The sequence below is a fragment of the Ochotona princeps genome, chromosome 10 (assembly GCF_030435755.1).
Source record: "Ochotona princeps isolate mOchPri1 chromosome 10, mOchPri1.hap1, whole genome shotgun sequence".
NCBI lineage: Eukaryota > Metazoa > Chordata > Mammalia > Lagomorpha > Ochotonidae > Ochotona > Ochotona princeps.
In genome coordinates, this window is record NC_080841.1 from 49,101,036 (window position 1) to 49,126,376 (window position 25,341).

Genomic DNA, 25,341 nt, shown 5'->3' on the forward strand with positions numbered 1-25,341 from the left:
TTTCTAATCCAGTTTCCTGCTAATACACCTGGGAGGAAAGAAGTTGATGGCCTAAGTACTAGGGCAATCTGCCACTTGCATGGATGACCCCCATGGAGTCCTGGGCTCCTATCTGTGGCCTGACCCAGCTCTAATTTTGCAGGCAGTGGAGAATGAGTCAGCAGAGCAAAGACCCCCCGTTCTCTCTCTCTCTCATTCTCTCACACCATTTTTCAAATAAATAAGTAAATTTTTTTTCAAGGAAAAACACTTTGTGCTCCATGATATTCTTGAGTCTAAACATGGAAGGAAAATTTAGTGATGATATATGAAAAGGATGAGCGTCATGGCTTCCTGATTTATCAAAGTCTTAATAATGAGGTGAATTTCTTCAATCAGATAAAAGGACAACAAAAAAAGTTACACATGAGCAGGATTGTCCGATATCATCTATCATGAAGATGCCAACAACAAAATCAACCAAAGCGTGCCCTCTGAATGGAGCTTTCCACTATGCCTTGACTCCCAAAACAAAATTAAAAATTGGGGCCTTTGAGAGCATAATTACTAATGCCTGAAGTTGAAAAGAGATACAGTAAATACCAAACATTATAATCAATTTTTAATATCACATTTGCAGGCTATATTGACTCACACATAAAGTGAGTGATTTGAATTATTTAAAACATCCCTCGACTCAACTTGATATTAAACCAAAGCCCAAACTCAATGCTCATTCATCTAAGACTATTTTGGGAATAAGCTGGCATTTGAGGTTATTATTTTTGTAACTCTAAAATGCCCTGTGCCCAATATTCCTAATTTTCTAACACTGGTGGGTGAGGGTGAGAACATCTACTATGCTTCCTATTTTATGTAACAATGCAAAAAAGGAAAGACAAATTCTGACACAATATAGCTTAGTGCAATATTACGGACTTAGCCAAACCAGGAAGTGGTCATGGTCTACATATTCAATAACTGTAAGACAGAAATTTTGTAAATAAGACTCCTTTGGAAACCTGTTAAATTACTAGACACATCAATACTCAGGGTTCACCACCAGAGGTCAGCTCTGCGCAATGTGGTAACACCCAGGTCAGTAAACTCACAGGGATCCTCTAGGAGGTAGGACCACAGCTCTTGCAGGAGGGGATGTCTCAGGAGAAATTCTAGGGATGGAGTCAGGAAGGAAGACTGTGCCTATCAGAGCAGGCAACAGATAAGAAGGCACCAAGGCCCAGGAGAGCCTGGTGGACTTTAGTCCCAAGAAAGCCATGTGGACAACAATTGCCCAGGAAGGCCGTTGGTATCAGAATTAGTGACAAGAAAGAACAGAGCACAGGACTTGAATTTTGTATGTTCCTAGAACTTTGCGCATAACAAAGCAGAGGAACTCCCTCAAGATCTCAAAATATAAAAAACAATCTCCCAGCCCCAAAGTCCTGAGGAATTCTGCACTAAAAAAATGCAATACAAGTATTTATATCTTTGAAGGCTTTGCAAAATCGAGCAACAGACATTTTGTTATTTGAGCAGTAAAAATCAAGGGAAATAATCCAATATTCAATGACAGTTCACTGAAACAGTCTCTGTTTTGCTGGGTCCTAGGGCAAGCATCCATGTCTACAGGACCATAGTCCTGCTAGGAGGGTAGGAGTGGGACAGCTGCTAACTTGTAAGGGAAAGGTCTAAGATGGGAACATCCAGAGAGAAGCTTGGGACTGTGGACTGAGACACAGTATTCTGTGGGCAGGTGTTGTGAGGGGCTGTAGTGATTCAGTTGATATCCTCACACAGCGATTTAGCACTGGATTCATTACCTAGCATGAACCGACTATCAGAATGTGCACAGAGACTGAATAATGTCATCACCAAATTAAGATACAACAGCTGCCTCTAACTTCAGTTACTAGTAAACAGCATCACTGAGAATTGCATCATAAAGAAAAGCAAATGTCTATTATAATAGCTAGGAAATGAAACATCCCAGTGTGCAATATTTCCAAAAGAGTCCTCAGAATAAAGTGCTTAATTTATAACAAGGGACAGTCCTGCCCCATCTTGAGGCAATGTGATCATACTGAAAGTTCATTTTGTAGATGCACAAAATGATCAATTTTCAATGTTCCATGAAAAGAAAACATTAATAACTACTGATGCATGCCTCTCACAATCTAGTAATTCTAACTTAATGGAAAAGAAAAGCCCTAAAATGTCATTATACTGTCCCCATACATTAGATTTTTTCTATTTTATGATGTCATTTACTTGGTTATTATTGTTATGCTCCTTATAATGCTTGCAGATATTTTGCTATGTTTTGATTCCCTATTAAACCATACCTCTAACATATGCAAAAGACATGAAAAGGCATGTTGCAGATGAAGAAATAGACACAGCTCAGAAATGTGGAAAATTTTTCAAATCAATGCAGGACTTAAGTTATATTCTGCAATGACCATTACGCAATTAGAGACATGTCTTAGACAAAAACCTATTCGTTGAATAAAATAATGTCTATATCTTCCCATTTGTAAAAAAATGGATACATATATATAATATAGCTAAATATACATATATCAACACACACATTTATAGGAATGTACTAGGAGTATTTGAATGTACTACAAGTGTAGTCGGATAAATTAAATATAGGATTAATTTTATGGGTTAACTTTCATGGAGACTTTTGATCTACGTATGTTTCTTCCCTTTTAGTCAAACAAGTTACACTCCTTATTTTTAAATATAAAACTACGTAATATTACTCTTATTGCCATCATGAAATAAGACAACTTCATACCAGCTTTGTGGCATGATGAGTAAACTCACCACATGCAACACCAGCATCCCATATTGGTGACCATTTGTGTACTGGAAGCTCCACTGTTGGTTCATCTCTCTGCTAATGGCCTGGGAAAAGCAGCATTAGATAGCTCTAGTCCTCGGGTCCCTGCCTTCTCTGTGGGAGATCTGGAGGAAGTGCCTGCCTTCCAGCTTCAGCTTGGCTCAGCCCTGGCTGTTACAGCCTCTTGGGGACTAAACCAATGGATAGGAGATTTCTGTGGAATCACATGGAACTACTACAGTGTTTATCTGTCATGAAGAGAAAGGTGAAGAAATACTTTCTCTTAAAAAAGTTTATATAACCAAGTTGGCATAACAGATGACCTAGCTAAGATATGCCCAGGTCTCTTGAATGCCAAAGTCGGGCATGCCCTTGGATGTGGTTCTCCACTGCACCTGATAGCCATGGCCTAGTGTGCGCCAAGGCCCCAATGTCTCTCGATGGGTTCTTGCAGTTCTGTTACAATTTCTAAAATTTTATAAAATTGTCAGCATCATGAGTCTGCAGATTATATCAAAATGGCATTTTTATACTGGATATTATAAGTTTGGCTTAAAATGAGTAAATCATATTAACATATTACCTCACTTTCTAAAGCACCTTCCAAAGTTCTGCACGTATGTTACCCGAGTTTTGCCTCATAACAGTATAAAAGGAAAACTGTCACCAATAAATAAATAAGAATATCAAGGCTAGGCTTGAAGGGACAGATGTGAAGTTGACCCTAAGCCTTCCGAAGCTAAGTTTTGTGTTCTGAACACATCACTACATCAAGTGTGAGTCATTTCTGAAGACTAGCTTTGGACTGACAGTGGAGATTTCTTTGAAGTTCCTCTTGCTCGCAGCCACATCTTTCAGATTCACAGTTCAAAGTACGTGCTCTAAAACATGACTCCTTTCTTAAATACAGCACTCCAAATTTGCAAACTCTTCTCAACTTCAAACTTCTAAGAGTTCTGGAAGTTGAACTCATTAGACTTCTTTCTGTTAACTTCATTTTGTCATTATAGCCATTGTTGTCACAGCAATTACTTTAACTTAAAGCCTTGATTACAAAGAACGTCTAATTTCTGGTATATAAGCAAAAATATAAGAACATTCATCAGGCAAATACATCTAGGTTTTACTTAATTTTTGTCTCCATTCCGCCCTTCTAGTGAATATCACTTTTGCCTGTCGTCAAGAGTGAAGCTGTTGTCCATACAATGAGAATAATGTTGCACAGAAACCTCAGCAAAGTTGCTGAAAGAAGAATCTGTCAAAAACACACTGGCACTTTCTGTTCCCAGCACTATTGGTGATAATCAGATATGGCTGCACCTATAAGGATTCAATGAACTTCTGGAAAAAAATACATCCCAAATTCAAATAATCTTTTTGGAGAATGAACCTGGCACCAGGAAATGTCAACATCATTAATCATATATTAAGTTTCATTAAAATCAAAACTTTGAAATAATTAGCTTCTGCTGCTTCCCCAAGTAGTAATTATAGACCATCAGGACATGTCATGCTTTTAGATTCGCTGCTTTAAATGTTAAATGTTAAATATTAAAGATAAAACATTCTTTTAAAAGTAATCTGATATTGGGGCTGTGGAAATACACTTTGCATTTTTTGTGTATTGGGGCTAGTTAAATCTTTCATAGTTTAGATAACTAACTTGAATTCCATTAAAACGTTGAAATGGAAATGCAAGCACATACCATTTTGTATGAAATCACAGCAAGAAGCATAAAAGTATCTGTAATAATATTTATTTGGAAACTTCTCATTTCCTTCATTTAAAATGAATCCTTCAGGGGCTGGTGCAATGGCTCAACAGGCTAATCCTCATCCCTGCAGTGCCAGTATCCCATATGGGTACCGGTTCATGTTCCAGCTGCTCCACTTCCAATCCAGCTTGGGAAAGCAGCAAAGGGTGACTGGAGTCCTTGGGACCCTGCACACATGTGGGAGACCTAGAAGAGGCTTTTGGCAACTGGCTTTGGATCAGCTCAGATTCAGGTATGGTCTCAGTTTGGGAGTGGATCAGTGGATAAAAGACCTTCTCTTTCTATCTCTTCTCTCTCTAAATCTGCCTTCCAAATAAAAACAGATTTTTTAAAAAATCAATATTTAGTGCTGGCATTAGGCCCAAGATTTTGGGCCCCGAGACCCAGAAGAAGCTCCTGGCTGCTGGCTTCAGCCTGGTCAATGCCTGACTGTTACAGCCATTTGGGTTAAATCAGTAGATGCAGAATCTCTTTCTCTATGTAACTTTGCCTTTCAAATATATAAATAAACAAAAATAAATATGTAAAAATAGTTTTATCTTTTATTCACAATTATTTAAAGTTATTTATCCAATGGTAATTGCAAAGAAAAATGATAATGTCAGATTACTATAATTTATTTTAGCAATTTCTCAGGAAGTTTCTTTAACTTATTTCCATGAGTTTTTAGGAATCTATAAACTTCAGCCTCTTTTCATAATCTCTTGATACTGCCCCCAAAATACGTTCTACTATAGAAGAATAAATTGTTCTAACTACTGCATATTATTTCACTGGATAGTACTATTTCAATGTGCTATACTTTGTTTTACTTGGAAATTATTATAAACTTTCAAAAGTAGCTATATAGAGATGTGTGAGATGCCATATTAGACATAAAAACAGATCAGTTCTTTCTTTTTAGGGACTTGGAGAATCCAATGAAAGAACCAAAAGACTTTAGCATCAACAGAAGGCTGAAAATACTGTTATGGAAATGATCTCACATTTGTAGAAAGAGGAAAGGATGAAGAATAGAGTAAGACTGAGGCAGCACAGCTCAAACCTCTAGAAGAATGCAGATGCCTTACGAGAGCGGTTAACTGAGAGGAGATAGCAGGTAGTGTGTTTATTTTTCTTCACTGCACACCTTTACACGCCTCCATCAGAGCTTGAAACAGCTGAAACATTAAGCCATGGCAGTTAACTCTCTTGCTATTACAAACAAAACAAAAAACAAAAGCAAAAAACACCCTCTACTTTTCTCACATGGCCAGTCTTTTTTACTCTCACAGGAGCTAAGCATTTAGATAGAGGGGTTTGTTTGGTAAGATCAAGGGACAGCCCCTCCCGCCGAAACAAAATGGGAGGAGGAAAGACAAGTGAAGATATTTAGGGATTCTGAATTGGAAAGCAAACCAAAGGTGTTGTATTAGGTAATGTCATATTCCCAGGTGAAGTAATCCCAACATAGGGACTCAGGGAATGCACACTGTGGCAGTGGGAATTTACAAGAGCAAGATTAGGAAGCAGATCAAGGGCCCGTCACAATTGCTCAGTGGCTAAATTTTCACCTTGCATGCACCGGGATTCCATTCCCTGCTTGTGGCCTAAGAAAGCAGTACAGGATGGTCCAAAGCCTTGAGACCAGTTATCCAAGTGGGAGACTGGGAAGAAGCTTCTGGCTCCTGGCTTTGGATTGGCTCAGCTCCGGCCATTGCGGCCAGTTTGGGAGTAAAACAGTGGATGGAAGATTTTTTTTTCTGTACTTCCTTCTCTCTGTAACTCTGCCTTTACAAGAAAAATAAAAAAATCTTAAAAAAAGATCAGATGGCTCATTCATTCGTTGTAGTGGATTAAACGTAAGTGCTCATCTCTTTCATTAGATCCTAGAACATTCTAGAAGAGACAGCATTGGAAAAAGGAAAAGCACACCAAGAAAAATGATACAGGGGCCTGGCGGCGTGGCCTAGCAGCTAAAGTCCTCACCTTGAAAGCCCCGGGATCCCATATGGGTGCCAGTTCTAATCCTGGCAGCTCCACTTCCCATCCAGCTCCCTGCCTGTGGCCTGGGAAAGCAGTTGAGGACGGCCCAAAGCTTTGGGACACTGCACCCGTGTGGGAGACCCTGAAGAGGTTCCAGGTTCCCGGCTTTGGATCAGCTCAGCATCGGCCCGTTGCGCCTCAGTTGGGGAGTGAATCATCGGACGGAAGATCTTCCTCTCTGTCTCTCCTCCTCTGTGTATATCTGGCTGTAATAAAATGAATAAATCTTTAAAAAAAAACAAAAAAAGAAAAATGACACAGGAAATGAATTCAATGTGGGTTCACTCATGAAACCAGTGGAAAATGTGAATCAATATCCAGTTTTGTCTTCTTCTAATTTTCATCAACAGTAGTTCTTTAGTGTATTAGACATCCATTTGTAGTATTGGGTGTTCTAGGCTTCCAAAACTCCTTGGTATTCCTTTGAGGATGGGAGTAAGCATAGGTCAGAGCTTCTCCTCGATCAAAAATGTGCTCAAGTATCAAAACAGCAGCCAAAAACCAAATAGAGTCTTTAAAACTTGAGAGCAACACTCTACTTTAAAGTAGGTTGGGTCTCTCAATGTAAGTTTAAAGTTAATATAAAGGGAAAAAAATCAGAATTTAGGAAAAGGATGAAAAGTCATTACAAGTTCTTCCTCATTTTGGAGCAAAGTAAGATGAAACTGCAAACCAAAGGGAAACTACTGAATTCATATGCCCTAATAAAAACAATAGTCAACATGCACCGAACATTTATTATGTCAGGTACTATTAAACAATAGGTAATTATATAAGCGCATATAATCCTTAAAGAAACCTTTCAAGTCATATGCCATAATTTTCTTCATTTCATATAGATGGAAAAATAGCACTAACATTGAGAAACTGCTCAACACTGCCTAGCTCCTAAACGATACTGCCACATTCAAATATAGGTAATCTGGCTCTACACTTTATATTCTAACATATTAAAATGCTGGCAAGAAGGCAGAAGGGAGATCAAATATTGCTTACAATTTTAACTCCAAGAGTTCCTTTCTTAGATATCATTGCGTCTAACATCAATATCGTTAGGGGACAGGCTAAGAACTTAGAATCTGGTTCGAAAAACTACTTTCCAGGAGAGTAGATAATGCCATGTTCAGACCAAGAACATTTAAAGTAGCACTGAGTATTGCCAGAAAGCAACATTGCTCAAAACTATCTCCTACTGTGTCAGAAAGTACAAGACAAGGCTCCACCTGCCTAACAGTGACAATACGGGGATTAAAAGGGAAAACAGTGATTGAAGTCTGGTGGAGTAGGTTGAGTCTGTTAACACAGAGAACATGATACAACAAGACAAACACTAGGAAATTATTATCAATGCATACAAGTATCTCTCAATACACTCTTTGGAATGTCATGTAATGACAATTCAAATTATGTATGTCTACCCTGAAACTGCAACTGAATTACTAACACAGATTTGACTGTATATTTAGATTTAGTTTCTTATTTTAAGAAAACAGTTGACCCAAGGAATAGATTTAGAAACAGAATATGTGAAAAGTACAAAGTTGACAACTCAGCTCTTTTTAAAGAAATACTTGAAAATCCAAAAAAAAAAAAATATGCATGTATAAAGTCTGTAACTGGGTGATGCTTGGCATAGACTTAGGCCATGGGTTGGGTTGCCCACATCCTATAATCAGAGTGCCTTGGTTTGAGTCCTTGTTCTGGTCCTTACCAACTTCCTGCAAATGTGCATGCTGGGAGGTGCTTGGCGATGACTCAAGTAGTTGGATCTTAATATTCTTGGGGGAGGCCTAGAATGAGTTCCTGGCTCCCAGTTTTGGCTTAGCCCAACACTTACTATCTCAAGCCTCAGGTAGTGAAAAAGCACATGAGGAGCCTCCGTTCCCATCTATTCCCATTTTACTACCTTTCAAATTAAGCTTAAAACATCTGTGTTTAAAGTGACAGGATATTACAAAATGAGCTTAGCTCCTGCCATACTTTCAATAACCAAAGTTTGGTGATCCAGGCTATTATTTATTAAAAAAAAACCTTTTGTAGTAACTAGTGCATTGGCAACCTAGTTTAGAATATTAAATAGGCCCACTCATTTTGGGGAAAAGGAAAATTACTGGGTTCAAAATTCTTGGATACATGAACAGTGCGAACTTGATATATTCAGATAAATACAGGATAGAGATAGAATTGGTCTAGTCCTTTCATGCTTCAGACCTGGAGAGCAAACTAAACTGGATATGCAGATTTGTAGTTAAGAGAGAGCCAAACCAGATCAACAGTGACCCAGGTCTAGGGCTGATTCAGGAGCAAAGGGACAGGAGAATGTCCATAATTACCAGGTAGCACATGCCCACGAACTCACCCAAGACTGTATGTTTACTCATCCCTCTTAATGATATTTTACAGAATTCCGACACTGTCATGAAAATTGGGCTTGAGGTAGAAAAGGAGCAGGATGCTGACTGATTCTATGTGCATCCAGGAAGGGTATGGTGAAAAAATGTTCATTTCTACCAGTGCCTCTCTTAAGTGGCAATTAACCAAAATGACTAATGTAGATCATTCCAGGGTGGATAATGAAACATGGTTACGCACCCAAATTGGAGCTTCTCATCAGAAAGGGTGGGTATTCCTCACATGAGCAAGTGTTCTCATGTGAGCCTCACCTGGAGGTGAGTTGCAATGTTCCAGTTGGTCATTGGAACTATAATGTATGCTAAACATAACAGTATGTGGTTATCTCAGGTAAGAAGAGTGTGGAGGTACAGCGAGGATTAAGGGCAATAATCACATCATAGGTTGCGTGCCATCCAAACTGGCTGCTTGAGTCCCCCTACTTAGCCACTGATGTTTCATTTCTTAGTAGAATAGAGAAAGCTTGCCTTTTACTCCTTTAGGCAGGCAGTTTTAAAGCTAGACAGGGGTTTTAAAGTTATTACCATGAATCAACAATCTAAAAAAAATGGAAAGTGGTGGAAAGCATACAGAAATTCAGGACAAAAATACAGGCACAGGTCCAAGTTACTAATGAAGGTTGAAAGAAATTGTAATAGTTGAGGCTGATTAAAAGATATTCAGAAGATAAGCCGTAGATATTCTATCAATCTGTGTGAAAGTTATTCACAACCTATTATTTATTAAGTTATAAAGCAGAAATACAAGGTGGCAAACAATAAGTCAGACAACATCACAAGAATGTTTTATAGGGATATACTTTTTAAAAAAGATATCTAGGGCCCGGCGGTGTGGCCTAGCGGCTAAAGTCCTCGCCTTGAATGCACTGGGATCCCATATGGGTGCCAGTTCTAATCCTGGCAGCTCCACTTCCCAACCAGCTCCCTGCTTGTGGCCTGGGAAAGCAGTTGAGGACGGCCCAGTGCTTTGGGACCCTGTACCCGTGTGGGAGACCCGGAAGAGGTTCCAGGTTCCCGGTTTCGGATCGGCTCAGCACCGGCCCGTTGCGGCTCACTTGGGGAGTGAATCATCGGATGGAAGATCTTCCTCTCTGTCTCTCCACCTCTATGTATATCTGACTTTGTAATAAACTGAATAAATCTTTAAAAAAAATCTAAGTTGGGGAAACAATGGGTGGGCAATATGACTCAGTGGGGACTCAGCAGAAAGACTAGTTAGTAGTAGCTGGAATTTTAGTGCAGTGGGTTAAGTTGTTGCTTATGATATTGGCATCCTGTGAGTGCTCATCCAATTCTTGCCTGGGAAAGCAGCTACAGATGTGCCAAGTATCTGGGTCCCTGTCAACATGCAGGAGACTAGGATGGGAGTTCCTGGCTTCAGCTTGACCCAGACTCCTGGATACTGTTGTCATTTAGGGGGTGAATCAGTAACTGGGCAGCTGGATGCGCTCTCTTGCTCACTCTCTCCTCCCACCTCACCCATCATCCTGCCTCTCAGATAAATAAATCTTTGGAGAAAGGTTTGTAGAAATACAGCAAGTTAAGTTAGTATTGTTAGAAAAGAGTACAACAGATAAGGAGATTTGAGGGGAATCAGCTGTGAAACAGGGAGATGAGGCAGATTGACAACAGAATGTCAGCTATTCTTTCATCCTTCAGGAGTGAGGAGAGCCATAAACACAAAGGCAGCCTACCTGCAAAGTAAACTGCAAGGTCCAGTGGAGCAAGAAGCACTCTCTATGGTAATGGCACCACAGGACAAAAATACAAAGAGAAAAAGTATACCAAGGTACAGGATCTAGTAACTGACAGTTGAGCATCATGCAATCTAGCTATCACCACAGTAAGGTCAAGTCTGGGAAGGAGTGTAGAGGGGAAAATGCCAGGAAAGAGATGGGATTATGACCAGAAAGATTGGAATCTTATATGTAAGTATTCAGAAACCCTGGAGCTTTGGCAGAACAGCAGCTTTTCCAACCAGTCCAATATGGATTGCAGGTGCATCTTCAAGCAGTCTCCGTTTTTTGTCAAGAACATCCCTGCTTGGAGGGCCCTAGAAATGAAGGACAGTGGACACACTTTCCTCTGTACACCATATTTTAATTCAGAAAAGGTGGTTAAAAAAAACCTCTGTGACCTGGGTTGGAACAATAAGGCATCCCAAATATCCAGCCTCCTCCTCCTGTACATCAGAGAGAGGAGGAGATATAGAAACCTGCTAGGGCTGCAAGTAAGAGGGGAGCCAGACACCAGCTCCATGCAGATACACAAGAAGCACTTGCTGAACTGTCTTGGAGAACAGAAGCACAGTGCATGGGAAGGAGGCGTCAGAACAAAGATCCAGAGGGCTGCAAGTTCTAGAAAAGGTGGCAGAAAACACAGAGATAATATCTTGGTACCAATTACTCAGCAAGAAGGCAACCAAGAGAATGGAGAGTAATCAGAATGTCCTATAGACTGACACAGTGCTAAGTCTTCACAATGTAGCTACTGAATGAGAAAGTAGTACCTAGACCCAAATTCCAATTGTGTAACTTGGCTAAAACTTCAAGAAGCTCCCCTAAGTGAAAAGTAATATAATCCTAAAGTTGATTCACTCTTTTTTTTCATTGAAAACTGCTGATATCTGAAAATACAGATTGAAAAGTTGAGATATTTTGTCCTAAGGAAGCTGTTACAGATCAACCTCCATAGAATTAGTTTCTAGATGCTAGAGTTTGCATTTAAAGTTCCCAACACTTTTTTATTACAAGCTAAAGTTACAGAGAGAAATGGATTGTTTACACTCAATAAATATGTGTCATCTGCCCTCATCCAAGGGACGGTTACATTTGAAATCAGACAGGCAGAGGATGACAGCAATCCATTTTTTATATCTGTCTAAAGCCCCTATATAATTTTTCTCCCAGATTCAGACTGGGAAGTAAATACATTTATGGAACACCTTCATAACAGGTAGAAACAAAAATCTACATGCTTTTGTTCTCATATGCTCTGCTCTGTAGATAATATTTGTTGCCTAGTAACTGGACTATAATGTATTGTGGGTTAAAAGGAAAAAGTCAATTGTCTTTTCAGGGCATTCCCTGTGCCAGAACTTTCAGTCTTGAGCTAAAACACCCAGAGTAAAAATTCACAAGCATGTGACTAGGTTGCTATTGATTTCAAGCCAGAAAAGTGAGGTTCTTAGATGAATGCTTTCCACAGGCAACAACTGCAATTTATATTCATTATGAACTCTAATTCATAACTACTGTTAAAATGGGGTGGTCTCACTTCAGCTTTGTAGCAATTCATATGCAAAAATACACATCCATCTCCCCCCTCCTTTTACTTTTCAAATCCCCCCCCCACATGCTTGAGAAGAGTGTAGCCACTCAGGAAAGAATTGAAGAGAAGCATGGTGTTGAAACCATACAGGGATGACTCTGCTAACTAGAAATGACACAACGTAATGCTATCAGTTTAACTGAGGAAATTGCACACATAATGGTAAAGCTGTTGCCAGTCACATCTGAAAACCAAACTACACTAAACTGGAGCAGAAGAGGTCCATGTTTCTCTCAGACATGCTGACAAATTTAACCTCCAACTTGAAGTTGGACTCTGGAGGTGAAATGGACCTTCTATAAAATTCCTATTGGATGAACCCATTAGCACAATGTTTTATGCACAGTGCAATATCCATCTTAGCCAGGTTCATTAGGGAACCAACCATAAGCTACGAAGGTCCACAGAAATGGTCCCCAGGTTTAGGGCATGACCAGACAGTCAAGTGAATCAAATCCTTGGTCGTATTTATTGCCTTGGTGTAAAAGTAGTATGTCAGAGCCATGCTGTGACTTGAGTCAAAGGGAATAAGGAAGGTCACATATGTTTATGGTCTTTTTTCTCTCCCTTATTCAGGGCCCTCTTTGACTTTTTGGCCCACCCCCTAAAAGAGAAGTTTTGTTTGTTACCTCTTACCGACATTTATTTTGACAATTTTTTTCTGAGAGTCCATCCTCATCCTCTCCCACAATGTCCACGGCTGAAAATATCAAGGCCACGAGGATGGCAAAGCAGCAGACCAAGGCAAAGATCACGATGCACTTCTGCTGGGACTGGAGGGAGAGAAAAGAGGAGCACAGTAAGTGGCACTGCCGTCATGTCCGAACCCAGGCTCTGATGACATTCTGAGGAATCCTTTGAAACACAATTACTTCTACCTCTGTTAGAGGAGAGATGCTCTCTGCACAAAAGTACTCATACCTTTCTGCCTACTTTCAATATAGCCATCAAATCCCACTGAATTAGATTAGAATCTGTTCCATAACTCAAGGGCAACATCTAGACTTCTGAACAAGTGTCTTTTTCCTAATAAAAGGCAATCCAGAAAGTCTAGAAGTTTGGAAAGATCTATTATTTAATTATGAAAATGAAACACACGTGCCAGCACCATGGATTATTCAACAGATACAGTTCATTCTAAAACATTTTGAAGCATAACCAACATTCATGCCCATGATAGGACTTTTTATTTATAAATATAATCCCAAAGTCTAGGGGAATGATGCCATTGTCTTTAGGCTCATGGGTTAGAAATTCAGACATCCCTGTCCCTTATAGGCTCATGAGGCTCATGGGTAGAAGACATGGCTGTGACAATGGAGCAGAAGCCATGACCTCAGGGACAAGTAAGTTTGTTTGGTCTCTTTGTTCTATGATCTGAAGATGTAAATGCAGGTGTCTTCCCCCAGATCCACACACTGAAATCTTAGCCTCAAGGTGATGGCATTAGAGGTAGAGTCTTTTGAAAAACAATTAGACTCCACAGAGTAGAGTTCTCATGAATGAAATTGGTAAACTTAAAAGAAGCCCTAGAGAGACATTTCATCCCTTCCACCGTGCAAGGATGCAGCAAAAGGTACCTTTCATGGACTTGGAATTGGGTGCCCACCAGACACTGAAACTGCTCTTGTTCTGAATATGGGTTCTCTGGTCTTCAGAACTGTGAGGAATAAATATCTGCTTTATAAGTCACCAAGTTTGTTGTAGCAAACTGAATGGACTAAGACATCTCTCTCTTTCTCTCTCTCTTTTAGATAAGCTAAGATGGAGATAGAAGAAAAAGCATGTAAAAAACATATGTGCGGGGCTTGCAGCTATAGCCTAGTGGCTAAAGTTCTTGCCTTGCACACGCCGGTATCCCATATGGACACCAGTTCATGTCCCAGTTGCTTCACTTTCCATCCAGCTCTCTGTGGCCTGGAAAGCAGTCAAAGATGGACTAACGCCTTGGGACCCTGAACCTGCATGGGAGACCTGGAAGATGCTCTTGGCTTTGGATTGACTCAACTCTGGCTGTTGCAGCCACTTGGGGAGTGAACCAGCAGATGGAAGATATTTCTGTCTCTCATTCTCTCTGTAAATTTGCCCTTTCAATAAAAATAAATAAATCTTTAAAAACCACATTTGAACAAATTTTATTTTATTTATTTTATTTCATTTTATTTTATTTATTTTATTATTTTTATCAGGGGAGGGAAGATAGAAAGTGGAGATCTCAACTGCTGACTTGTTCCTCAAATGGCCATAATGGCTGGGGGCTGGGTCAAGGATGAAGCCCAGAACTGAGGTTTCAATTCAAGCCTCACATATGGGTGGAAGGAACTCAGTTAACTGGGCCATCATCACCACTTTCCAACCTATGCACTAGCAGGAAGCTGGAATCAGATTTTGGAGCCTGGTATGGAACCAAGGCACTCTGATGTAAGATGTAGGCACCTTAACTGCTAGACTAAATGCCCACCCCGTAAGTGCTCCTTTCAGGGAAACTGAAGAATATTATTTGACTGAGCAACAAGCTTATGCACTCAGTAATGGAAAATATATGTATGCATGAACATGAAGGACACACATGTGCGCATGCATGCACGTAGGCACAGAGTTCAGAGCATGTTGATGAAACCAGTTAAAGTGACTCCTACCATCCTCCTGATCCTCCTCACTATAGTCAAATCATGCCCAAGAAATTCAAGCAACCTCCCAAACTCAGAGTCCAGTTGGTTAAGGGGAAGTCTCAGACTGCAAATGACAGAAAGGTACCCTCAGTTAGGAAGTAACAGTGCTCCTGTGATCATGAACAATTAGCCCAAGTGAATGCTTCCGTTTGTGTCCTCCAATCCTGACTCAGGCCTCAACCCCCTTTACAACCTCAGTTCAACTCCATTCCTGTCTGTATCACGCTCCTGTCTCACACTATAAAGAGAGTGCAAGCAAAGGAAGACACAGCCACTTGTTCTTTTATCTAAAACCCTGGGTTATCTCTAAAACATGAGTTCTACTTGACTGTTTTTATCTCCCAGCAAACCAGCACAGTGCCTGCTAAACAAAAAATGTTCAAGAAACAATTATTATCCATAGAACAAGGATGAATGGAATGAAAACTAAAGCAGTAAATGTTCCAGGATACAGTCACCTCAACTGTTTCTCTAATGACTCAATTGTGACCTTCCTGAAAATGGGTCTGATTCTAAATTTGGTGACTGTAGATCTCACAGCTCATCTTACACTGGAGACAGGCAAATTCAGTAACCACCCTCTGCGGCCTTCTTTACTTCAGCGGACTACATCATACACTTGTCTTGCCTTTAGTTGTCATTCATCCTCTAGCCCTCCCTAAATGTATGATGAATAAGCAGCCAGTGTCCCGCTGGACGACTCCGGCTTCAGGATCTGTTTGGACTCTGCCACTTCCTGGAGCTGGGAGGTGAGCAAATTATTCAGTCTTGTGCTTCAGCTTCCTTCTGTGTAAAGTGGAGATAACAGTAATAACCGATTCTTAGGGTTCTTATGAAAAATTAAATAAGCACTTAGAAGAGTATATGGAAAACAGCATTAAATGAAATTTTGCTGTTGTTAGTATTGTATTTTGAGCAGTTCTGTACGGTACCTTATTTGGAAAAACCAGATGAATACATGAACAAGACCAACGAAAAACCCAAACACTGACAGCATGCATAAGACAGGTAGAATGAGACACACAAATAGACAACAAGAGTCCTATACAGAAAAAATGTGAGAAATGTTAAAAATTTTCTGTTACAATAAAAACTGCTCTAAGCTCAGCATTAGAGTAAAGCAGCATTTTTTTTTTTTTTTTTTGCAGCGTCGTTATATCTCCAAGTTCCCCACAGGATTTGCTCAATACACTTCCAGACGGTCTAATTCACACAGTCTGTCGGTGGTGAGGCACAAGAGTGGACATTTGTGATAAGTTCCAAATACTTTTTTGACTGTTCTAGGGGCCACAGTTGGAGAATATGAGCCCTGAAGCACCCAGTCTCCCATTAACCATGGAAAATGCAGGTTCCAAGTCCTCAGGAGCTGCCTAAACCCATGGACAATACCAAACTTTATATACTGTTTTTTTTTCCTTTGCAAAATACCTATGATAAAGTTTCATAAATCTGGCACAATTAATAACAAAATAATTAATCATCAACAAAGACGATTATAAAAATTCATAATACAAGTTTCATGAAACTGGTCTCTTTCAGAAGATCTGATTGTATGATATTCAGTGTTTCTGTGTTAGTGTAATATGATGCTTTAGCTAAGTGGTAAAATGAACGATGTAGTCACAGTGATATGGTGTTGGGATGCTACATAGGGTTACTTGAACACAAACCTTGTGATAGCATGACAGTCAATCTAACGACCAACACATCCACTACATGTATAGTATGAATGGGTAGCATACACAGTATGGATGTTCCAGTCAAAGGGTTAAATCATGTCCTCAGTAGGACAATGAGAGACCATTAGATTTCATCCCACTACATAAATGGTGTGCACTTTCAGACTGGTGAATTGTTTCTTTTTGAAATTTCCCATTTAATATTTTTGGACTAAAGTTGAAAACACACAATTGAAGGCATGGAAAGCTAGACACTGAGTAAAAAGGCTCTACTGTTCCATCCACACTGAATCCTGCTTGATATTGGTCATCTATGGAACCGAGATGACATTTTAGTTTCAAACATTTGTGGGATCATTATAAAAACACAATAAAATGTAAATATAAGCCTTGCAACAGTTTCTCTGTAGGAGGTTAAAGATGAAAATATTTTAAAAATATAAAATAACATTATCTATCTGAAAGGCAAAAGGAAATGGGCAGAGGGAGGGAGGGGGAGAAGGAGAGAGGAAAAGGAAAAATTGGGAGGGGAGAGACCGAGAGATCCACTAATGCGCATTTGCTGATTCGCTTCACAAATGCTTGCAACACCAGGGTGGGAACTCCACGCAGATCTGTCTGAGTGGCCGAAACCCAGCTATGTGAGCTATCACCTGCTGACTCCCAAGGTGTGCTCCAACAGGAAGCTGGATCTAAGGCTGAGGCTGGACTTGATCACACAAACTCATGTATGGGATAAAGGTGTCCCAAGCAGCTCCACCTGCTGTGCCTTCAAGTCCATCCAAAACCAATTTTAAATAGTGCTTTAAAAAAAAATCTTGGATGCATTTTCTCCTGGCATTTATTACTAGAATAATCAGAAAATATTTAAAAACACACACATAGTCTATAAACGCTCACTCATAGTTCTACTCCGGTGCAATGCCCTTAACTTTTGTTCCAGCTCTTTACTGTACTCTCTCTCCCTAAAACTCTGATAAAACGGAATCATCCTTTATACAAGCTTCTATGTTCTGTTTTCTTTCACTTTATCATTAAAGTCATTAAACATTCTTTTAAAGGAAATTTTTGAATTTTTGCATGCTATTCCATCACATCGCGGTCTCCTTTATTCTAAATGTCTTTTTTTTTTAAGTTAAAACTACTTATTGGGCAACCAGAATAGATGATTAAACATGTGTTTTATTTACATTTCACTAGAAACTGTAAATGGAAACTAAGAACAAAAAGACTTTGACAGGCTCATACTATGATAATCAAATAACCGAGCGCAGCAGAAACAGGGCATCACAATTCAATGTTTCCTAAAAAAATTCTGAAGACGGCAGCTTCTTACTAGGTGTGTCAAGGTACTCAATGGGTGAATTTTAATGACACTAAATTCTCAGGCTATAACCACATGAATTTGTTTCTCAGTGTTTTGAATACTTTGCTAAAGCAGTGAAGGGAACCTCTGGCTAATCTCTGTGCTACTGGAATCACTTTAACACAAAAGCTTTCACATATTTCCATTAACTTCTCTTAATTTATTACATTCTGCTAAGAATAGCTGAACTAGAATTTATTCATTTTTGAATGACTCCTTGAAACAGCATCCTGCCACAGTATAAATTTATATCACTATTTTCTTTATTCTCATTTAATTTCCAGCTCATCAAGAGAGAGATTCTTTTCAAATGATAGCACCAGAGATATAAATGAGACCCATCTTCAAATTACTAAGAGATCCATTCAATTTCAAATTCTTAACAGATGATTACAGAAATCAGTTCAAACTACACTTTCTGTTTCTTGAATTGAATTAAGGGAAATAAGATTTTAAGCACCTATAAGCCTGACTGTAAGCTTATTGGAATTCTGCCTATTAACAGCAAATAAAGTTTGAAATGCTATTATCTAGTTCAATCAATGACTATTTTCCACCTCTGTTTACACACAGTCTAAAAAGAATTGCTCTTTTGGCCAAGAAGTAAATTTAATTATGATCACATTCAAAATACTTTAATGTTCATACCATTCCAGAATACATTTTATCCCAAGTACAAAAATAGGGATCTCCACCAACATAGTGATCTTCACCAACAGAGAAATAATTAAACTTCAAAGTTAGAGGAGCTACACAAGGGCAGTTCAAAAATTCTGTGGAGGGACAGGTGTCTTGCCTATTGGTTTGGACGTCTGTCTCCTTAGCATGCTTGGGTTTGAGTCCCCGTAACTCCCTGGGAATCTTGGGAAGTAGTGGGGATGTCTCTGGTGGTTGGAACACCACCACCCATATCAGAAATCAGGATTGAGTTCCTAGTTGCTGGATGTTGCAGACATTTGGGGAGTGGATCAGCAGATGAGAACTCTTCTTGTCAGTCCATATGAGTGTAAAATTTTAAAAAGCTTTAAGAAGTTTATGTAAATGAGGGGCTGGCACTATGGCATAGTGGGTAAAGCTGCCTCCTGCAGTGTTGGTTCATATCCCAGGTGCTTCACTTTTGATCCCTGCTAATGTGCTTAGGAAAGCCAAGGAAACTGGCAAAAGTAATTGGGCTCCTGTACCACTGGCAGATCCCTGAGTGAAGCTATGAAATTCTGGCTTTGGACCAGCCCAGCTCAGGCCATCATGGCCATATGGGGAGTGAACCAGCAGATGAAGATCTCTCTCTCTCCCTGTCTGTAACACTGCTTTTCAAATAAATAGTTATTTGAAAAAAAAAAAAGCTTATGTAAGTGAATGAAGAGATGTTATTTTAGAATTCAAAAAACTGTTTTAAGTCTATGTGTAGTTTTATCATAATATGCATTCCCATGAATATTTGGAAGGCCCCTCCTATATTTCAAACCTGAGTTTTTACTCAATTTAACAAGCCATTAAAAGATTAACTGTAAATATGCAAAGGTAACCAAAATTAAAATGATTTCTTTTTCATCATTTATCATGATGATTTAAAAAAACCAAAATCATAGCTAAATTCTAAAACACATTTTACGCATACAGTTCTCTATACTTTCAAAACTGGAAGTTCTGATACAAACATTTTTCAAAGCAGATGTGTTGTACAAACTAGGGTTCAAAGACAGTTTTGTGATCTGATTAAAGTGACCAATCCAGTTGGAGAAAGTCTCAGTATTTAATTTGGTCTTCAAAATTTCTTAATTTCTACTTATAATACCATCGTCATCATCATCATGACCTTTGAGCTAAGGAATGCCCAGTGAGTCAGTGTGGAATTTAAGGTTGAATACTTGGCCCTGAGCTTTGAGAGCCTCCAACTTTCCTATGATTTCAGATACACTAGTACCTTGAGTTCGCAGGAATGTGCTCAGCGAAAACAGGTCAAACAGAAGAATCAAAGAATCTTACCTTGTGACTTACTAAGCTCCTGGATACTGGCTGCAATACAGAAGCATGTCAGAAAATCTAGACTACATACTACATAAGGTTTTTCCCCCTGGAAATCCTTGTAGCCGAGTTATTACCTAATTTCCTACATATATTTTGTACTTCTTAGGGTTCCACTTTGGGATTTTTCTCTTCTTGTAACCTTTCTTTGAGGGACTCTACTCTCAGAACACTTCAAGGTACACTGCTTAATACCAGATTCATAGTGGAGGAGTTTAAATGTCCTGTCACAGAAAAGGAGGATCCTAAATGAGTTCAGCAATCCCTTTAAGTGGATGAGAGAAAGAAGAATTTTTAGAAAGATCAAACCAGCCAGAGTTAGCAAAACAGAGTACCAGGGAGAGGAGTTCATCAGAGAGGAAAGTGAAGCGCTGGGGATCTTAAGGTCTCCCTGAGTCTTCACCATCACACACATATGAAGAAACCACCTATAATCGGAGAATAAACACCTGAACGGAGCAAGTTGAACACATCTCTCAGCCTTACCCACACGGTCAGGAAGAACTGCTGTTACAAATGCACAGAATAGAAAAATGCTTACAATACATGGGGATTCAAGCAAAGTACATGGAAGATACTACCCAGGTAATAAGATACAGAAAAATGGGCCCGGTGCAATGGCCTGATTGGCTAATCCTCCCCTTGAAAGCACTGAGACCCCATATGGGCACCCCATGTGCTGGCTGCCACATTTCCCATCCAGCTCCCTGCTTGTGGCCTGGGCAAGCAGTAAGGGATGGCCCGAAGCCTTGGGACCCTGTACCTTGGGACCCTGTGGGGAGCCCCAGAAGAAGCTTCTGGCTTTAGATCAGCTCAGCTGTGGCCACTGAAGCCACTTAGAAAGCTTACTCAATGAAATAGCATAAAATTTACCTAAATTGTATAAATATAGATACTCAAGAAGCACATGGAATCTCAAACACATGTTCACAGAAGATTTTCAACACATTATATTCAACCTTTCAAAAATAACACAAAAGGAGAGATCCTAAAATGTGCACAAGACACTAGATTACCCTTTAAAAAAATCTCCAATTAGACTGACATTTCTCATTGGAAACCTTACAGGCTAGCAGAGGATGGAGATATAAAACCCAAGTCCTTAAAATAAAAACAAAAACAAAAACAAAACATCAGCCCAGAATATAGGCCCAGTGAAGCTCTTAATTCTAAATAAAGGTAAAACAAACCAAAATTGAAAGAATTCGTTACTATGTGGCCAGCCTTACCAATGATAGATAGGGATGCACTATATATGGAAGCAGAGAAAGGTAGCCACATCATCAAAGAATAAGGAGGAAGAAAAGCTGTTAGTAATAGTACAAAGGACATCCAAAACAAACAAAAGGAATATTTGAGGGAAACACAAAAGCTCAGGTCATCACCTAGTACTAATAATCTTGAAAGTAAATGAACTAAACTCTCCAACCGAGGATATAGAGTGAACAGATTAAACAGGACGATCCATTGATCTGCCACCCACAAGAAACACACCACACCAAAGAACACACAGTCAGAAATCGAATGGGTGGAAGAAGATACTTTATGTGGATGGAAATATAGAACTAGCAGGAGCAGGTGTCCTAGTATCAGACCAAATAGATATTAAGACAAAGACTGTTAAGAGACTAAGAATGTCATGATGTAATGATTGAGAGAAAATCAACGTAAAATGTGACTATAATAAATACATATGTATCCAATGCTAGAACACCCAGCTACTTAAAACCATAAGGGAGACATAGACTCCAATATAATAAAGGCAGACTTCGTAACACTCAATATTCAGCAATGGACAGACCAAGTAGACCAAAAAACACAAAAATCAACAAAGAAATAACCAGGCTTACTTATATTACTGACTAACTGATCCTGTCATCCAAAGAACACTTCATCCCACAGGTACAAAACATAATATTCTTTTCAACATTTCATGGAACATTCTCTAGGAAAGACCGTTTGCTAGGGTATATAACAAGGCTCAACAATTTGTTTTTAAATTAAATCATACCATACCTCTTTTCTGAGAAAAAAAGAAATGAAACTGAAAGTAACTTTAAAATTCCAGAATGTATGTAAAAGCATGGAGACTGAATAATATACTCCTGAAAGAACAGAGGGTCATTGAAGAAATTTTTAAAATCCATGAAACAAATGAAGATGACAGCACAACATATCAAAATGTATGGGATACAGCAAAAACAATGTTAAGAGGGAAGTTTACAGCAATCAGCAACTACATCAAGAAACTGAAAAGGCACCAAGCAAAAGATTTAACAATGCATGAGAAAAATGAGAGCAAATTAAACACAAAATTATCAGGAAGAAAAGAATATTAAAAATCATAGAACAAAAAACATACAAAATATCAGCAGTCATGAACAGGCATTTTTGAAAGGATGAAATAACACATGGCCAACACGCACAAGAAAAAAAATTCATGATAGTTATCCTGAGCATAACTGCAAATGAGTGTCACAATGAGGGGTATAACTGCTCAGTTCATAACAGTTAAGATAACTGAATCAACCCAGAAATCCATCAAGTGACAACTACATAAAAGCACAGGTGTGTCTGGGTTAGACACATACATGAGGGAATTCTGTCATTTAAAACAAAATGGATGCAACTAGAAACCATTATGTTTAAGTGAAATAAGATAGTCTCAAGAAACAGATACCATTTTTTAAAATTTGTTCTAGTTGATACAGAATGCATAGAAAGGTGTAACAGTGAAACGGACATCTTATGATTTGATTATTTTTATAACCCTTATCTATATTCCTAAGGAACAGCTGTCTGTTTTTTACTTGTTCAACATTGTTTAGTGGTGCATTAAGCCTGTGATTATCAAGTAAATTCCAAATAACTTATTACAAAAAATAAAGAAATGGGCTTGGTGCCATGGCCTAGAAGCTCAAGTCCTCGCCTTAAATGTGCTGGGATCCCATATGGGCGCCAGTTCTATTCCTGGCGGTCCCACTTCCCATCCAGTTCCCTTCTTGTGGCCTAGAAAAGCAGTCGAGGACGGCCCAAAGCCTTGGGTCCTGGGTCCAGAGTGATGGCTCAGTTGCTAAATCCAAAGCCTTGGGTCCCTGCACCCACATGGGAGACCCGGAGGAAGTTCCTGGCTCCTGGCTTTGGATCGCTGAAGCACTGGCCATTGCGGTCACTGGGAAGTGAATCACCGTACGGAAAGATCTTCCTCTCTTTCTCTACTCCTCTCTCTCTATATCTGACTTTGCAATAAAAACAAATAAATCTTTAAAAAAGAAATTAAAGGAAAAAAAAAGGAAGCGAGGTAGGATTGATTGAGTGCACCATATAGAAGAAATGTATGGTTATCTTCTATTTCTTAAAACTGTATCTATGAACTACATGATACCTGTTCTCTTTATAGTAATAAAAATCAAAAATATAATCTTATTCCAGACGGTTAAAAATATAAGTATGATAGAGATACAACAAAAGACACACATTAGAAGTCTAAATATTAGAAATAGTATTATAGTGCTGACTGGACACAACATAAGAAGTGATCAGTAGCTTACAGAAAGAATAGAAGAAAACTGGTGGTCAGAAGTAATGTAATGAATATCTTTTTGGAGATTCTGATGTAAGAAAAACATTTGAAAATATTATTTCCAAAAGTTATAAAAAATGTGATGAATATGTGGTTTGTGGTTTCTTAATTTTTGGATAAATTCATTAAAACAGAACAGTTCTAAATTTCTGCACCCAACAATATACATTAAAAATATACAGAGCAGAGCGTAACAGAACTTAAGGAAAAATTTTTAATTTTGAACTACTGATTTCAAAATTATTTTCTTATTAATGGGTAGAAAAGATAAAGAAAATTTAAATGTGTGCATATGTGTGTGCATCTGTCTTGAACAACACCATCAAACAACTTTACTAAACTGCCACCCATATACAACACCCTCCACTAAAAGCAGGTGCATCCCTCTTGTTTGAGGGCATCTAGGATGTCTACCAAAATGGAACATATTTTTGGCCATAAAACAAGACTCATCAAAGTTCAAAGAATTTCAATCACACAAAAAATGTTCTCTGATCACAACAGATTTAATTAGCAGCATGTAACAGAGTGATCTTTGGAAAACTCAAATATTTGGAAGTTAAACAAAATTACATGGTAAATAGATCAATCAAGAAATTTAGAGAATAATTAGAAGTAAACTTGAAATGAATGAAAACACAATATATTAAAATGCATGAAGTTAGGGAAAGGAATACCTCTAAAAAAATTCTTTTTAGCTATAAATGTATACAGATATACCCCAGATAATGACATGTCAATCAATGACAGACTGTATTCACAACATTGGTCCTCCAAGATTGTCGTGCAGCTGAAAACTTCTTGTTACTTACTGATTTCACAGCCGTCATAACACCATACTGTAACACATTATTCACATTTATATAACTGCTCCCCAGTTCTATAAAAATACACAAGCTCTAAATATGTACCGTACACATTACTGATAATAATAAATGACTATGTCCCTGGTTTATATAATTCTTACTTTTTATTATTAGTTTAGAGCATATTATGTACTCTGTGCATAGAAGGAGGATATGTAATAATCATAACTTCAATAGAGACCAGAATTTCTCAATTTTCAACTTCAGATTCCTCTAAAATGCTGCAAAGGTCATAGATGCCTCAGCCTGACTATAATTTAAAGATGAAAGCATGATGAGCTAATAGATTTCTTATTTGTCTGTGCCTGTTTAATTTCTTATAATGCCACTAAAGAGTACTCCTACTCTAGAAAATGATTACTATTTTTACAGATGCAATGTTCAAAATTATTTCTGCAGAATCTTAGTTGATTCTTTTCTTTACAAAGAAATGTGAATTCATTATTTGACCCTACATTGGTTTTTTACTTTTAAATCTGTGTCACTAAGTTGAGTTCCTTGAATTCTAGAATCTTTATAGATTCACACTACCCAATATATATTTGTTGAATAAGTGATGAATAACTAAATACAAGTTTTACAACAACAAGAGTTAATATATCAAATGAGTTTTACAACTCAGGATCTTATTTATTAGTTGCCAATATTTTCATTAATGTCACATAAACACATTTGCAAAATGAAACCAAAATTCAACATTATGAGCTCAAGTTAGCCTAAAAAGTAAGAACATGTGAAATATTAAAGCTACCTTTTCCAAAATAGCAAGACAGAATAAA

At 38.5% G+C, this 25,341-nt stretch overlaps 1 protein-coding gene and 1 long non-coding RNA gene across 2 annotated transcripts in view; one reads left to right on the forward strand and one right to left on the reverse strand.

Annotated features, from left to right (window-relative positions):
• PLD5 (phospholipase D family member 5) overlaps positions 1-25,341 on the reverse strand; it is a 329,341-nt gene that overhangs the window by 174,166 nt on the left and 129,834 nt on the right. Inside the window, exon 2 of the mRNA XM_004578502.3 lies at positions 13,008-13,144. Within this exon, the coding sequence (XP_004578559.1) occupies positions 13,008-13,144 (137 nt within the window). The remainder of the gene's footprint in view (positions 1-13,007; positions 13,145-25,341) is intronic.
• Positions 6,865-14,182, forward strand: LOC131481266 (uncharacterized). The gene is made up of 3 exons (XR_009246196.1): positions 6,865-6,935; positions 13,038-13,170; positions 14,131-14,182. It is a non-coding gene; the product is annotated as an uncharacterized LOC131481266 (long non-coding RNA).